This window comes from Salvelinus sp. IW2-2015, linkage group LG14 (assembly GCF_002910315.2).
Source record: "Salvelinus sp. IW2-2015 linkage group LG14, ASM291031v2, whole genome shotgun sequence".
NCBI classification, from domain to species: Eukaryota; Metazoa; Chordata; class Actinopteri; order Salmoniformes; family Salmonidae; genus Salvelinus; species Salvelinus sp. IW2-2015.
The window spans coordinates 41,948,649-41,963,949 of NC_036854.1; the positions used below are offsets into that span (position 1 = coordinate 41,948,649).

Genomic DNA, 15,301 nt, shown 5'->3' on the forward strand with positions numbered 1-15,301 from the left:
ACTTAAATTCAATGTAATCACAATTCCAGTGGGTGAGAAGTTTACATACATTAAGTTGACTGTGCCTTTAAACAGCTTGGAAAATTCCAGAAAAGGATGCCATGGCTTTAGAAGCTTCTGATAGGCTAATTGACATCATTTAGTCAATTGGAGGTGTACCTGTGGATGTATTTCAAGGCCTACCTTCAAACTCAGTGCCTCTTTTCTTGACATCATGGAAAAATCAAAAGAAATAAGCAAAACCTAAAAAAAAAATTTAGACCTCCACAAGTTTGGTTCATCCTTGGGAGCAAATTCCAAACGCCTGAAGGTACACGTTCATATCTGTACAAACAATAGTACGCAAGTATAAACACCATGGGACCACGCAGCCATCATTCCGCTCAGGAAGGAGACGCGTTCTGTCTCCTAGAGATGCAAATCAATCCCAGAACAGCAAAGGACCTTGTGAAGATTCTGGAGGAAACAGAGTACAAAAGTATCTATATCCACAGTAAAACGAGTTCTATATCGACATACCTGAAAGGCAACTCAGCAAGGAAAAGCCACTGCTCCAAAACGCCATAAAAAAGCCAGACTAACGGTTTGCAACTGCACATGGGGACAAAGATCGTAATTTTTGGAGAAATGTCCTCTGGTCTGATGAAAAAAAATACAACTGTTTGGCCATAATGACCAATGTTATGTTTGGAGGAAAAAGGGGGAGGCTTGCAAGCGAAGACAACATCCCAACCATGAATACGGGGTGGCAGCATCATGTTGTGGGGTGCTTTGCTACAGGAGGGACTGATGCACTTCACAAAATAGATGGCATCACGAGAAAGTTTATTCCTGGATATATTGAAGCAACATCTCAAGACATCAGTCAGGAAGTTAAAGCTTGGTCGCAAATGGGTCTTCCAAATGGACAATGACCCCAAGCATACTTCCAAAGTTGTGGCAAAAATGGCTTAAGGACAACAAAGTCAAGGTATTGGAGTAACCATCACAAAAGCCTGAAGATAACACTTCTAAGCCACAATCATGCCGTTTCTGTTCATTACGTATTCAGATATATAAACTGAGTAGATAATGTTTAACTACTGTCATTCCTCTGTTTCCTCAAACATGATCTAGTTGGTCTGTGCACTACATATTGATACAACATGGACAGAAATCACAAGATTGAGGCTTGAAGGTTTTATCTAAGAGATGAATGTCCAAGATGTTAGGAGTTATCTCTCATACCATTATAAAAACATCTTCAGAGTTAAAATRTTAAATTGAGAGAAACATGAACAAAGTTGTAAGGGGAAAAATGAAAGAAAAGACATGTAAAAGGCATCTATACCCCCTCCGTAAATCTGGCAGAGGTAGGGGAAGCGCCACACGTTCCCCACTCCAACAGCGAAGCCAATGCAGGTCAGCAGGTACTCTGCCTTGTTGTTCCACTTGGGTCTCTCCTCTCCCTCCTTGTTGTCCTCCATACCCTCCTCTGGCATGCTCAGMTCTCAACAGTAGTTTAGCTCAGTAGTAGATCAACCTCTGGTTTTCAGTTTTAGTCCAGTGTGTTTTAGCCCGAGGTTCTAGCACTCTGAACCAATGCTTACTCTGTAGAGGGAGCACAGTTATTCTGTTGTCCACTTGAATTCACTGGTTGGGTGTTGGTRTCTTTACTCCAGTGTCTGATCTGAAACACATGGTTAATGTGTGAAGGGCGCTCTACGAGTCTCCTGTGTTTTTCCAGTGTCCACTGTAGTTTTCCAGTAAAGTGGTGTTCGGTAGGTGCAGCCGATGTSAAATGGCTACCTAGTTAGCAGTGCACTAGTAAGGTTAAATCCGTGATGTCACCCGTTCTAGAAGACCTAGAAGTAGTCGTTTCCCTTGCTCTGCTTTTGTGKAGTGACGGTTAMAGATGCTTCGTGGGTGTTCAGAGGGTCCCTGGTTGAGCCCAGCTTGGGGGCAAGGAGAGAGACAGATGCAACACAGTTGCATAGGGTCACAGGGTCCAAGTCAAAAGTGCAAATATCAGATCTGACGAGAGTGTAAAGTCACAGTRGCTAATTTGGGTTAATGGTCAATGTGTGAGGGAACTCTTAAAAAGTCTCCAGTGTTTTCCCATGTCCCTGTAGTTTTCCAGTAGCCTCCTTGTCAGAGCCTTGGTGGTGTGTAGTATGAAGAAACCTTAAAACCACCACTTCGATAGAGCTACGACCGGAAGTGACTTTTTGTTTTCGTAGCAGGTTAGGAGAACTTATGCAGCAGGTTAGGATAATTAACATAGCTGGTTAAGAGAATTAGGTTGTTAGGAAAAGGGTTAGGGTTAGCGAAAATGCTCTCCTAACCTGCTACGAAAAGTCACCTCCGGTCATAGCTGTATCGAAGTGGTGCCGTGTAGTATTGTCTTTACAGGTGASAGGCCCGCTTGGTAGACAATAAATAGGCATGTTACAAATGACAACAGTGGCAATATCAGCATTGATGTGAGAGCAAAGTTAATGTTTATTATTCGTTTAGCACACAAATTGGGGTTAATGGTTAAACTTGACTTTGTTATTAGAAAGCAAAAACCCATAGTTCATTCTAGCTCTCATAAGCAGCRTGGTTTCAGACTAGCTGGGTGGTTTCAGACTAGCACGAGTCAGACAGGCTGCCACACCCAAAACAACTGAGGACTTCAAGGCCATCCGGGCCTAGTCGAGAATCTCAGCCCCCTCTTCCACGGCCAATAACCACTGCAGTGTATTAGGGTTTCTGCAAAGAACAGCACAGGTAGGAAGGAGCCTCGTTGCATCTGTTTATATATTGACATTTCGGATTTTGTTTTAATATTCTGTTTTGGCTCTACCTTATTTTTGATACCAATGTACTTTTAAAGCAAGTGGAAATAGTACCAGGTGTAATTTATATTCGTAGAGTGGTCGTGGTTGGTTTATTTGACCATCCCAGGTTACGGTCTAACTAGGGATACAGTGATGATGCSGGCTGAGGTTTGGCAGATCCTTGACTTGGCACAAACAACCTGATTAAAACACATCTCTTTCGCAAGATCATGAGAGAGAGAGAGAGAGAGCAAAACATCATTAAATTGATATAAAACAGTAGAGCGATAAGGATCATAAAAGTCTCTCTTTAACATGCCATGTAAAAAATCTATAAAGATTGAATGTGAAGTCAACAAGACAAAAACCTCCTCCCATCTCTATCTTTGGACTTTGTTCTGTTGATTCATCGCATCAAAGTGTGTCATATTTCGTTCTTTCTGACATTTGCCACTGCACACTACGGACAGATGGAGTAGCTAGCTAAAGTGCCATGACAAACAGGACAGAGGAGATGCTAACTAATAGTCCATGACAACGGGACAGAAGAGTTAGGTAGCTAAATGCGATGACATACGACGAACAGAGGAGTTTAAGCTAGCTAAAAGTGCCAATGACACACGGACAGGACAGAGTAGTTTAGCTAGCTAAAGCTGCGCATGACAACAGACAGGACCAGAGGAGTTTAGCTAGCTAAAGTGCCATGACAACAGACAGAGGGAGTTAGCTAGCTAAAGTGCCATGACAACGGACGGACAGGGAGTTTAGCTAGCTAAAGTGCCATTGCACCGGACTGAGGCAGTAGCTAGCTAAAGTGCATGACCAGCAGGCAGAAGGAGTTAGCTAGCTAAGTGCATTGACACAGGACAGAGGAGTTAGCTAGCTAAGTGCCATGACACAGACAGGATAGAGGAGTTAGCTAGCTAAAGTGCCATGACAACAACAGGACAGAGGAGTTAGCTAGCTAAAGTGCCATGACAACGGACAGGAACAGAGGAGTTAGCTAAGCTAAAGTGCCATGGAACACGGACTGAGAGTTTAGCTAGCTAAAGTGCCATGACAACAGACAGGACAGAGGAAGTTAGCTAGCTAAAGTGCCATGACAACAGACAGAGATTAAAAGCTAGCTAAATTTGCCATGACAACGGACAGAGGATCTAGCTAGCGTAAAGTGCCATGAACAAACAGACAAGGGAGTTAGCTAGCTAAGTTGCCATGACAACGGACAGAGGAGTAGCCAGCTTAAAGTCCATGACAACGGGACAGAGGATTAGCTAGCTAAAGTGCATTGACAACTGGACAGAGGAGTTAGCTAGCTAAAGTGCCATGACAACAGACAATAGAGGAGTTAGCTAGCTAAAGTGCCATGACAAACAGACAGGACGAGAGGTGTTAAAGCTCAGCTAAAGTGCCATGACAACGGACAGGACAAGAGTTAGTAGCTAAAGTGCCATGACAACAGGACAGAGGAGTTAGCTAGCTAAAAGTGCCATGACAACAGGACAGAGGAGTTAGCTAGCTAAAGTGTCATGACAACGGACAGGACAGAGGAAGTTAGCTTAGCTAAAGTGCCATGACAACAGAACAGGCACAGAAGAGTTAGCTAGCTAAAGTGCAAACAGATCGGTCACTAGGCTATGGTGTCAGTGATGTGTGACTGAAATAAAAGTATATATTGAAATCTTTAGTATAGATATTAGCACACTACCAATATGTAATAAAAAGTTATTTATGTTTTGTGCTTTAGTAAAACTAAAAGTATATTTTCATGCTGTCATACTGTGGTTTCAACGCCTAGGTTAATTCTCCATCTAATTGCTGTATTATCTCTAATGTTTATGGTTTAGGAGTGGTAGGTTCTATGAAAGAAATAAGGAAGTACATTTGATATCACAGATGTAATTTCATTTTTCCAGTAGAAAACATAATGACATAAACACTATCTTCACACTGAAAGATCTATGCTGTTTACATTAGCTCTAATCTTCATGTTCTGTGTGAGAAAACAAATACAAAAAAATCATTACTTTGACCAACAAATCCATTTTTAGTTGGTCAAAATTGGTAAACCCAAACATTCACCGATTCTCAGCTCTTCAATCCTCTTTGTGTCACCCAAAAGACAACAAAAAAACTACTCCTGGAGACAAAAAAAAAATCACTGTCTAATTCGAGTGYAACCGATCGTCCGTCCTTCATTATTACGAAATAAAAACAAATAAACACCCTTTTGATTCATGAGTATAAGGACTGTGAGGCAATTATTTCACCTCAGCGTTGTTTTACAGTGTTGCTCAGATGAGGATAGATCGAAATAGAGTGTCTTTAGGGTCTAACTCTCTACAACGTAGCCTTCGTTGRCATAARKATTCGRATCGTTGTGGAGACTGTCTTTAGAGTGTCTTCCTGACATGCAGCAGATGAGTCTGTAGATGGCCACCAGGGGGATGGAGATAACTGGTACTGAAGACAGCAGGACACAGATGGCAAACACCCAGTCTGGATACGGCAGAACCTCTGTNATCGTTGTGGAGACTGTCTTTAGAGTGTCTTCCTGACATGCAGCAGATGAGTCTGTAGATGGCCACCAGGGGGATGGAGATAACTGGTACTGAAGACAGCAGGACACAGATGGCAAACACCCAGTCTGGATACGGCAGAACCTCTGTTTCGGGGAAGTTCACCTGCACAGACAGACATTTAGAATCAGAAAACGTAATTGCCTTGCAACAAATGACATCCCACAGGGCAAATTGCAATTGACACCCTATTCCCTGTAGGCTGTAGTGCACTGCTTATTAGGTGAGTACTATGTAGTCATCTGACTGTGGCTGTCTCTCAACTGAAACCCTAGTCCCGGTTACTAGTATGAACAATTATCACGCACTACTATTGAGCCTCTGAAATGACACCTACAGCCTAGCTGATCTGAGCAGAAGACTTAAAATGCTCCACACTAATACAGCATACATGTTCCTGATAGATATTCCCAAAACTCCCATGTTTACCAGAAATYYCTGTTGGAAGATTCCCTGAATCAAGAGGGAATAAGCAGGGAATCCGGAATACTTCAACCAGGATTTCTTGAAAACTTGGGAAATGTGGGAAAGTTACTGGATTTTTGCACTCCTAGATGTAGCTATCTGCCAGTCATTGGTCTTACATAGTCAGGATTCCATGCTGGGTAGGTGGGATGTGTCTGGGCCTGGACGGCAACGTACGCCACCAACACCACGAACAGCATCAGAGGGCTGATGACCAACCAGCAGGCTTTCCAAAAGATGTTGGGTCTATGTCCTGTCATGAACTCCAAGTCATCACTGAACCTACGAAGACAGAAACGTGTAGAGTCAGAAGAGGCTTTAAAAATAACACGTCATTACAGGCTCAGACAGAAGAGAGGAGAAGAGATGGAAGAGGATCAGAAGAAAGAGTAGACAGGCATCTGTCTGTTGTTGGTATATTAAACCTTTAAATATAGCAGTTCACCTTATCTTTGTGTTCAGCATTTTCCACAACTTTAGCAAATTTACAATTCCCGACACAATCCACTTGTGACCGATTGGATTTTGATCCAGGGTCATCTGCAAGTCCTTGATCCCAGGACATCTGCAAGTCCTTGATCCAGGGACATCTGCAGGTCCTTGATCCCGGGTCACCTGCAAGTCCTTGATCCCAGGACATCTGCAAGTCATTGATCCCGGGACATCTGCAGGTCCTTGATCCCAGGACATCTGCAGGTCCTTGATCCCAGGACATCTGACAGGTGACCCGGGATCAAGGACTTGCAGATGTCCTGGGATCAAGGACTTGCAGGTGTCATGGGATCAAGGACTTGCAGATGACCCGGGATCAAGGACTTGCAGATGACCCGGGATCAAGGACTTGCAGATGATCCAGGGTTAATACCCAATCGGTCACAAGTGGATTGTGTCGGGAATCATACATTTGCTCAAGTTGTGGAAAATGCTGAACCCGAAGATTAGGTGAACAACTGCTATATTTAAAGGTTTAACAGACCAACAACAGACATGTTCCTCTGAGAAGTTCCTAGCAATCTGCCCAATTCTAAAGACAAGACACTGGGCACAGACGTCAATTCAACACCTATTCCACGTTGGTTCAAAGTCATTCAACAAGTGTGTGTGCCCAGTGGGAAGACGCTCATTACAGTTCAAACCAGGACAACTATAGTATTATGAGGCTCTTTACCGTCCTATTCCGTAGACGTATGCCACAGCGATGATTTCAAAGAAGGCGATGATGAGGAGAGGTACAGAGCCCACGTAACTGTTAAAGACCTCCAACCAGTAGTTCCCTGATCCCATAGTGAATATCAGAGCCACCAGGAACGATACCAGGCAGATCAATGCTGCAGAGAGAAAGAGCAAACGAGGGGGGGAAAGAGAGAGAAAGTGGGAAGAGAGGGGACGGAAAAAACGACTATGGTGTTAAGATCATTCCCAAAAGAACAGTTACTCGTCACACATTGTCAAGGGGTAAGCCAGGGCTGCAGTCTGTCCTACATTATTCAATATCGAAACATTCAAAAATCTGATCATTTCCTTTTTTGGCTTTTACCTGTGAAGAGCTCATTGGGCATCCACTTGGGCACCAGTTTGAGGTCATGAAGGGGCGTGAGGACGCCCTCCAGATTACCAAACATGGAGGACAGACCCAGACTGAACAGCATGATAAAGAAGAGCAAGCCCACACCTGGTCAAACGACAGGAATCATAACAACAACAGCCCACACACTGGTCCAAACAACAGGAATCACATCAACAACAGCCCACACCTGGTCAAACAGACAGAGACCATAACAACAAGCCCCACCTGGTCAATCAGACAGGATCAAAAACAACACAGCACACACTGGTCAAACAGACAGGAACCACAACAACACAGCCCACACCTGGTCAATCAGACAGACTCAAAACAACACAGCCCACACCTGGTCAAACAGACAGGAATCACATCAACAACACAGCCACACCTGGTCATCAGACAGGACTCAAAACAACCCAGCCCACACCTGGTCAAACAGACGGATCACATCAACAACACAGCCCACACCTGGTCAATCAGACAGGAATCTAATCAATCCTGATGTATTTAACTGGGTTCAACACAGAGTCTCTGTTATTTGAACTGTAGTTTTTTAAAAGAAGTAATTAAAAAACTAAAACAAAGAGTCAGCCATACCTGAGAGCCAGGCATCGATATCACCGCTTCTGTGAACGATGAACGCTAACCCAGTACCAGACGCACTCTGGAGGGAGGATGGAGAGAGAAACAAGACAACCAATTAGATATTTATGCAGCAGCGAGGTAGGTGAATAACAAGAAACTTGACTCAACCCAATGTTTGCCCTGAGGTCGTTAACTGCTGACTATGGTACCTGATCCAAGAAGGTTTGCAGGTCGCATGTCTTCAGGTTGAGATCGGATACTCTAGATGGATGTGTCCCATTTAAAGAGTCAAACCACTGCTCGTAGTTTTCAACCGTTATGTTCATGTCGCTAATATCAAACTCATTGGTCAGAGCTAAGATTGTTACTGTAAGTTCAAGAGAAACATATTGGTCATTTGTTTTGGTTGAGTTTGCATCTGTTTTTTCAGAGGATATCAAACACACAAGGTAGAATATAAAGGTTTAACAACTTGACTGCAAACTAGTTTCATGATTAGCAAATGTTGCCAAATAAACGTCCATTTTATCACACCTACCCATTCGACAGGTGACATAGTTGGTGTGGGCCTTGAATCCCAGGATGCAAAGATGGGGATGGAGGCATAGATAGATGTAGCACTGTTTATAACCCCCACTAAAACAGCATCCCTTTCACAGTTATTCCTGACCAAACACACAGACAAGAAACAAAGTGAATGCAAATGATTGGTCAATGGTGGAAATCGAGGGAGGTGTCAAGGGAGGTGAACGATATGGCAAATTAAAAGTCTTGGGGGACGAATGACATGCTGGACCCATAAAGGTTGATGTTACTCATAATGATGACCATTGGCTTACTTCTGGCTGTTGTAACTGGAGAATGAGATGAGTCACCAGGCCACTGACAGAGAGAAGAAGATCTGAGTAGCAGCATCCAGCCATACCTGGGTTCTTCAGGATTCCCACTGATGTGACGCACAGACAGAAACACATATTGTAGGTTGGAATATATTTTTACATTATTACAAATGAGGTGGATTGTCAAGACATGTCACTTTCCATCTGTCTCTCCTCTGCTCTCTGTTCTCTCTAAACACACACACACACAACACAACACAGACAGACGGACGACGAACGGACGGACGGACGAGCAGCGCTCACGTCAGTGTGAACAGGTAGATTAGACCTTCAGATGATCCAGGAAGGGCAGAGCTCTCACCAGAAGATGGTTAGTACCAGGTAGGGGAACGTTGCTGTGACATACACAGCCTGTGGGAAGACAAGAAATTAAAGGGCATGTGTTTTGAGCCGCAACAAAAAAATCCCAGAAATATCATAATTACAAGGTTGGCCGAAGTAATTCGATTTTATTTAAAGCCAGTCTGCCATAGCACAATGCCCAAAACAAAGGCCTTTTATTTATATATAATATTATAATAAAAAAATAATAATAAAAAAATAATAAGGCCAACACAATCTATTGCCTTTATGAATTATCAAGCACAACCGTTTAAATATTTTTACATTTTTTCCTCTAAATACTGGCACAGATCCGAGTAGCACTTTCCCCCGCCAAATTTCCTAACTTTACCCCCCCCCCCCCAGAGGTAAAATGCAGCACACCGTCTGCCTCTCACCTTGCCGATGGTCTCGATCCCCCTGATGAACAGATGTAAACGATAGACCAGGCGGTAGCTAAGCTGACTACCAGCCACCATTGTAGAGAGCCACTGGTCTCCATGTTAGGAGTGATGTTCAGGGTCTGACGGTACCAGAAGTAGTTGACCGGCGTGCTTTTACACACTCCTTCACTACCCTGGTTCAAATGATCACTTACTTGGTCAAATTACATAATGTACTTCACTCAACTATGGTCAACCTACAAACATGGTCCCTGACAAATGAACAAATAGCTTGAATAAATAATAATAATAATAACAACAATAACAATAATAAGAATTGATTGGATTTATATACAGTTGAATTCGGAAATTTACATGCACCTTAGCCAAATACATTTAAACTCACTGTTCAACAATTCCTGACATTTAACCTACTAAAAATTCCTTGTCTTAGGTCAGTTAGGATCAACACTTTTATTTAGAATGTATAAGGTCAGAATAATAGAAGAGAAATGATTTATTTCAGCTTTTATTTCTTTCATCACATTCCCAGTGGGTCAGAAGTTTACATACACTCACTTAGTATTTGGTAGCATTGCCTTTAATTGTTTAACTTGGGTCAAACGTTTTGGTAGCCTTCCACAAGCTTCCCACATAAGTTGGGTGAATTTTGTCCCATTCCTCCTGACAGAGCTGGTGTAACTGAGTCAGGTTTGTAGGCTCCTTGCTCGCACACGCTTTTCAGTTCTGCCCACAAGTTCTTTAGGATTGAGTCAGGGCTTTGTGATGCCACTCCAAACACTTGACTTTGTTGTCCTTAAGCCATTTTCCCACCACTTTGGAAGTATGCTTGGGGTCATTGTCCATTTGGAAACTCATTAGCGACCAAGCTTTAACTTCCTGACTGATGTCTTGAGATGTTGCTTCAATATATCCACATATTTTCATACCTCATGATGCCATCTATTTTGTGAAGTGCACCAGTCCCTCCTGCAGCAAAGCACCCCACAACATGATGCTGCCACCCTCTGCTTCACGATTGGGATGGTGTTCTTTGGCTTGCAAGCGTCCCCTTTTCCTCCAAGATAAGATGGTCATTATGCCCAAACAGTTCATTTTTGTTTCATCAGACAAAGGACATTTCTCCAAAAAGTACGATCTTTGTCCCCATGTGCAGTTGCAAACTGTAGTTTGGCTTTTTTATGGCGGTTTTGGAGCAGTGGCTTCTTCTTGCTGAGCTGCCTTTCAGGTAATGTCGATATAGGACTCGTTTACCTGTGGATATAGATACTTTTGTACCAGTTTTCTCCAGCATCTTCACAAAGCCTTTGCTGTTGTTCTGGGATTGATTTGCACTTTTCGCACCAAAGTACGCTCATCTCTAAGAGACAGAACGCGTCTTCTTCCTGAGCGGTATGATGGCTGCTTCCCATGGTGTTTATACTTGCGTACTATTGTTTGTACAGATGAATGTGTTGTCACGCCCTGGTGTGATTTGGGGTGGGCATTCTATGTTTTGTTTCTATGTTTCTTTATTTCTATGTTTTGGCCGGTTATGGTTCTCAATCAGGGACAGCTGTCTATCGTTGTCTCTGATTGGGAACCATACTTAGGTAGCCCTTTTCCCTCCTTTCAGTGTGGGTAGTTATCTTTGTTAGTGGCACTTAGCTCTGTAAGCTTTACGGTTGTTTTCGTTTGTTGTTTTGTTTGCGACATTTTAAATTATAGAGAAATGTACGCTCACCACGCTGCGCTTTGGTCTCCTTCAACGACGGCCTTGATAATGTGGTACCTTCAGGTGTTTAAAAATGCTCCCAAGGATGAACCAGACTTGTGGAGGTCTACCATTTTTTTTCTGAGGTCTTGGCTGATTTAATTTGATTTTCCCATGATGTCAAGCAAAGAGGCACTGAGTTTGAAGCTAGGCCTTGAAATATATCCACAGGTACACCTCCAATTGCTCTCAAATTATGTCAATTAGCCATCAGAAGCTTCTAAAGCCATGACATAATTTTCTGGAATTTTCCAAGCTGTTTAAAGGCACAGTCAACTTAGTGTATGTAAACTTCTGATCCACTGGAATTGTGATACAGTGAATTATAAGTGAAATAATCTGTCTGTAAACAATTGTTGGAAAAATGACTTGTGTCACGCACAAAAGCAGATGTCCTAACCGACTTGCCAAAACTATAGTTTGTTAACATATATATTTGTGGAGTGGTTGAAAAACTAGTTTTCACGACTCCACACTAAGTGTATGTAAACTTCCGGACTTCAACTTAGCGCTTTTCTACCAACTGTTGTACTCAAAAGCGCTTCATACCTGTGTTGTTGTGGTTGAGGGACATTGGCTCCAGGCAGGGGTTCCTGGAAGGAGTTGAAGAGGTACCAGAGGACCCAGGCCACGATAGTGTTGTAGACAGAGCTCACACAGAAGGACACCACCATTGAGGCTACACCTGATGGACATGGATATGTAGATCGAAACACCAAACAGCAGCTAGTAGAGCATGTTCCCTGTCTGGTTGTTTAGTTTTGGCACCCACCTACTCCTGAGAAGAAGAAGAAACTGCACAATTAATGATCCGATGAAATAATTGATTTATACAACGTTTAACAGCTAAGCTGTCTTCATCAGGGTTTCATCACCTACCTACTCCTCCCAGGTAGGGTGATATGGAGTTCCAGACTCCGATGCTGCCCATGCGGAGCCTCTGTCCTATAGCCAGCTCCAAGTAGAGCAGAGGCAGACCCTGAAACACCAGGGCTATCAGGTAGGGGATCAGAAACGCACCTGGAGAGAGGGGACACGGGTCAAACAATGGTTAATGTGGAATCAGGTCAGAGTAGAATGATTTTGCCCCTAGGTTTTTTAAGTGTCCATATAGTAAACTACTTTTGACCGTTTCCCATAGGGAATAGGGTACCGTTTGGAAAGGAGCCTTTGATCTGTGATCACGGTATCATTTTCCTAAATATATGCTTGGTTTGTAAATGTTCAACTAACTGTCAACAACATTTCAACTAATTAGCCATGCCTAACCTTAACCCTAATCCTAACCCTAAATTTAACCCTAATCCTAACCCTAACCTTAACCCTAAATTTAACCCTAATCCTAACCTTAACCCTAATCCTAACCCTAAACTTAACCCTAATCCTAACCCTAAACTTAACCCTAACCTTAACCCTAATCCTAACCCTAACCCTAATCCTAATCCTAACCCTAAACTTAACCCTAATCCTAACCCTAAATTTAACCCTAATTTTGTAATTAATGGGAATTCAGGGAGAGTATCCTTGTGCCTGATACGACAACTCCGGCCCGGAACAAGGTCACCGGCTGCCACAAGTTTAAATAGAGCTTTAGTAGCATCCCTGGGATTGAACGTTTACTATTTCAGACCTTATTAAAAGCTCCAGTGTCACCAGGGAAATGTTTGATTCTGGAGCCCTGATTTACAATTTACAATTCTGGAGCCCAGATCCAATACAATGTAAGATATGCAGTTCAATAGGTCACAGGTAGAAGTACTGTAGGGCAGTGCTTCCCAACCTTTTTTGGACTGTGGCACAATTCAAATGGGATACAAAATTATGTGGCACACCTACAGTGAACCTATTATTTATTTAGTGGTAATGACCTCCGTCTCATCTGATCCGTGCTGCAAATAATATATATWTWTTTTTTTGTGACAAACATTCTTTATAGATTAAATAGGGTTTATTTGCACTATTTTCATAGTCGTTTACTCATGATGATAATTTGTGTGTACCACTTTAAGAGTGTCCCGCGAATCCATTCTAGAAAGAATTGTCTTTTGCGCCTCTAAAATATGTCTTTATTTTTTTCTCTCACGGTTTTGGGCTAGAGACGAGCGTTTTTCTGCATAGTAAACGTGCAACCACGGACACCAAACCATGTTCCGTTTGTTTCTATGGCAGAAGCTGTGGTACGGTTAAGTCTACCCAGACTCGCTTGTGCTAATGGTTGTGGTCCTCACAGGCGAGATAAAATGATACAAATGACTTTGATCGTGATGCGCGCCTTTCAAATGATACAACTGTMACAGCCCGAGCGCACCTGACGTAGATACTGATGTCATCACTGCTGTCGGGAAAAGTACTGTACAAATTGTCTGCAAAGTGTCATAGTGACTATTAGTGCCCACTACAATGTATACTTCACAGAACCACACCAGATATATTCTCAAATAGAAACAGAACAATAATAATAAAAAAAAAATGGACATACACTAAAAGTGTATGGAGTTAAAATGTTATATAAATTACGTTAAAATCGAGTAAACACAAAGCAAAAAAATTGTTAAATATTAAATAAAGTTAACATGTTGAATGGAGTTCAAATTTGAAATTGTTAATTTGGAGTTAAAATGTTCATGTTAAATAAGGATATTGTTAAATGGAGTTTCAATTTTAGCTTGAATAATGGTGCTACGTTTTTTTTTCTAACATATTAGTGTTATACAATGCAAATTTAGTTAAACTGAGTTAAACTGAGTTAAAATGATAGAATTTCACCGAAACATACAACCACTCAGGKCTCCAGAGGACTTGTTTAAACATGAACGAAGTTGGAGGGAAAAAAGAAAAGACGTGTAAACAGCATCAATACCCCCTCCGTAAATCTGGCAGAGGTAGGGGAAGCGCCACACGTTGCCCAGCCCCACTGCAAAGCCAATGCAGGTCAGCAGGTACTCTGCCTTGTTGTTCCACTTGGGTCTCTCCTCTCCCTCCTTGTTGTCCTCCATACCCTCCTCTGGCATGCTCAGATCTCAACAGTAGTTTAGCTCAGTAGTAGATCAACCTCTGGTTTTCAGTTTTAGTCCAGTGTGTTTTAGCCCGAGGTTCTAGCACTCTGAACCAATGCTTATTCTGTAGAGGGAGCACAGTTATTCTGTTGTCCACTTGAATTCACTGGTTGAGTGTTGGTATCTTTACTCCAGTGTCTGATCTGAAATCCTCTCTCAGGTTTGATGCTGCTTCAGTGTAGCTCTTTAAATGTGGTGATCTGAATCGCTTCTCTGTCTCATTGCAGGTTGCCGTGGTGGTCCTTCAATGATATCCTATCCTGCACTATCCAGTGCTATGATCTTCTTCCTGATTCCACATCAGTGGATTGACTTATCTGTCTGTCTGATGCTTCCCCTCAGATGTAAGAGCCAGTTTTAGGGATGTCACTTGTATATATTTTTGGGGGAGGGAGCAAAGCCAGCTAGGCACAAGGAAGAGAGTGTGAGAGTGATTTGTCATCATCATTTAACGTTCTTTGTTGTTTGCTTAGAATCAGATTGTAGAAAGCTTCCTGTCTAATGGATAACCTGGTGAYGATGCCACGGCGCAGGTCGATCCCTCAGGGTAACTAACCACCGTCCCAACCTCTTTAACCTATCTACCAGTCAATAAAACAACTTCATTGTCAGAGATGGGGTCACGGGGTCACAGGCTGTAAACAATTTACAAACCATATTAGGTTTTTTATATGGAATCTTGCATCAGTTTCAGATGGGAACACAGACAGAACCAGGCAAAGTTCAGAGGTCGTGGAAAAACAGAAARGATTGTGAAGAGAGATACGAGGCCGAGATTGTATCACTTTTGGGGTTCGTTGACCCTTAGACCCCAATATTTATGGAAGCAATAGCTGAACGTCATTCAGTTTGTAAAATKATGGTTTGAGTTTTA

At 42.5% G+C, this 15,301-nt stretch overlaps 1 protein-coding gene and 2 pseudogenes across 1 annotated transcript; 1 reads left to right on the forward strand and 2 right to left on the reverse strand.

Moving 5' to 3' along the window:
• Positions 1 to 2,414, reverse strand: part of LOC139028712 (sodium-dependent neutral amino acid transporter B(0)AT1-like) — a 37,333-nt pseudogene extending 34,919 nt beyond the window's left edge.
• The window catches only part of LOC111973562 (partitioning defective 3 homolog), an 807,950-nt pseudogene that overhangs the window by 760,351 nt on the left and 32,298 nt on the right, over positions 1 to 15,301 (forward strand).
• LOC111973085 (sodium-dependent neutral amino acid transporter B(0)AT1) lies at positions 4,515 to 14,837 on the reverse strand. The gene is given in 18 exon segments (XM_070446706.1): positions 4,515 to 5,316; positions 5,465 to 5,485; positions 5,965 to 6,127; positions 7,014 to 7,173; positions 7,383 to 7,517; positions 7,991 to 8,043; positions 8,045 to 8,073; positions 8,204 to 8,361; positions 8,533 to 8,580; positions 8,583 to 8,659; positions 8,834 to 8,919; positions 9,112 to 9,193; positions 9,195 to 9,244; positions 9,613 to 9,641; positions 9,644 to 9,778; positions 11,904 to 12,056; positions 12,251 to 12,391; positions 14,232 to 14,837. Coding segments are annotated over 18 exon segments (1,854 nt in total). The 5' UTR covers positions 14,383 to 14,837; the 3' UTR covers positions 4,515 to 5,133.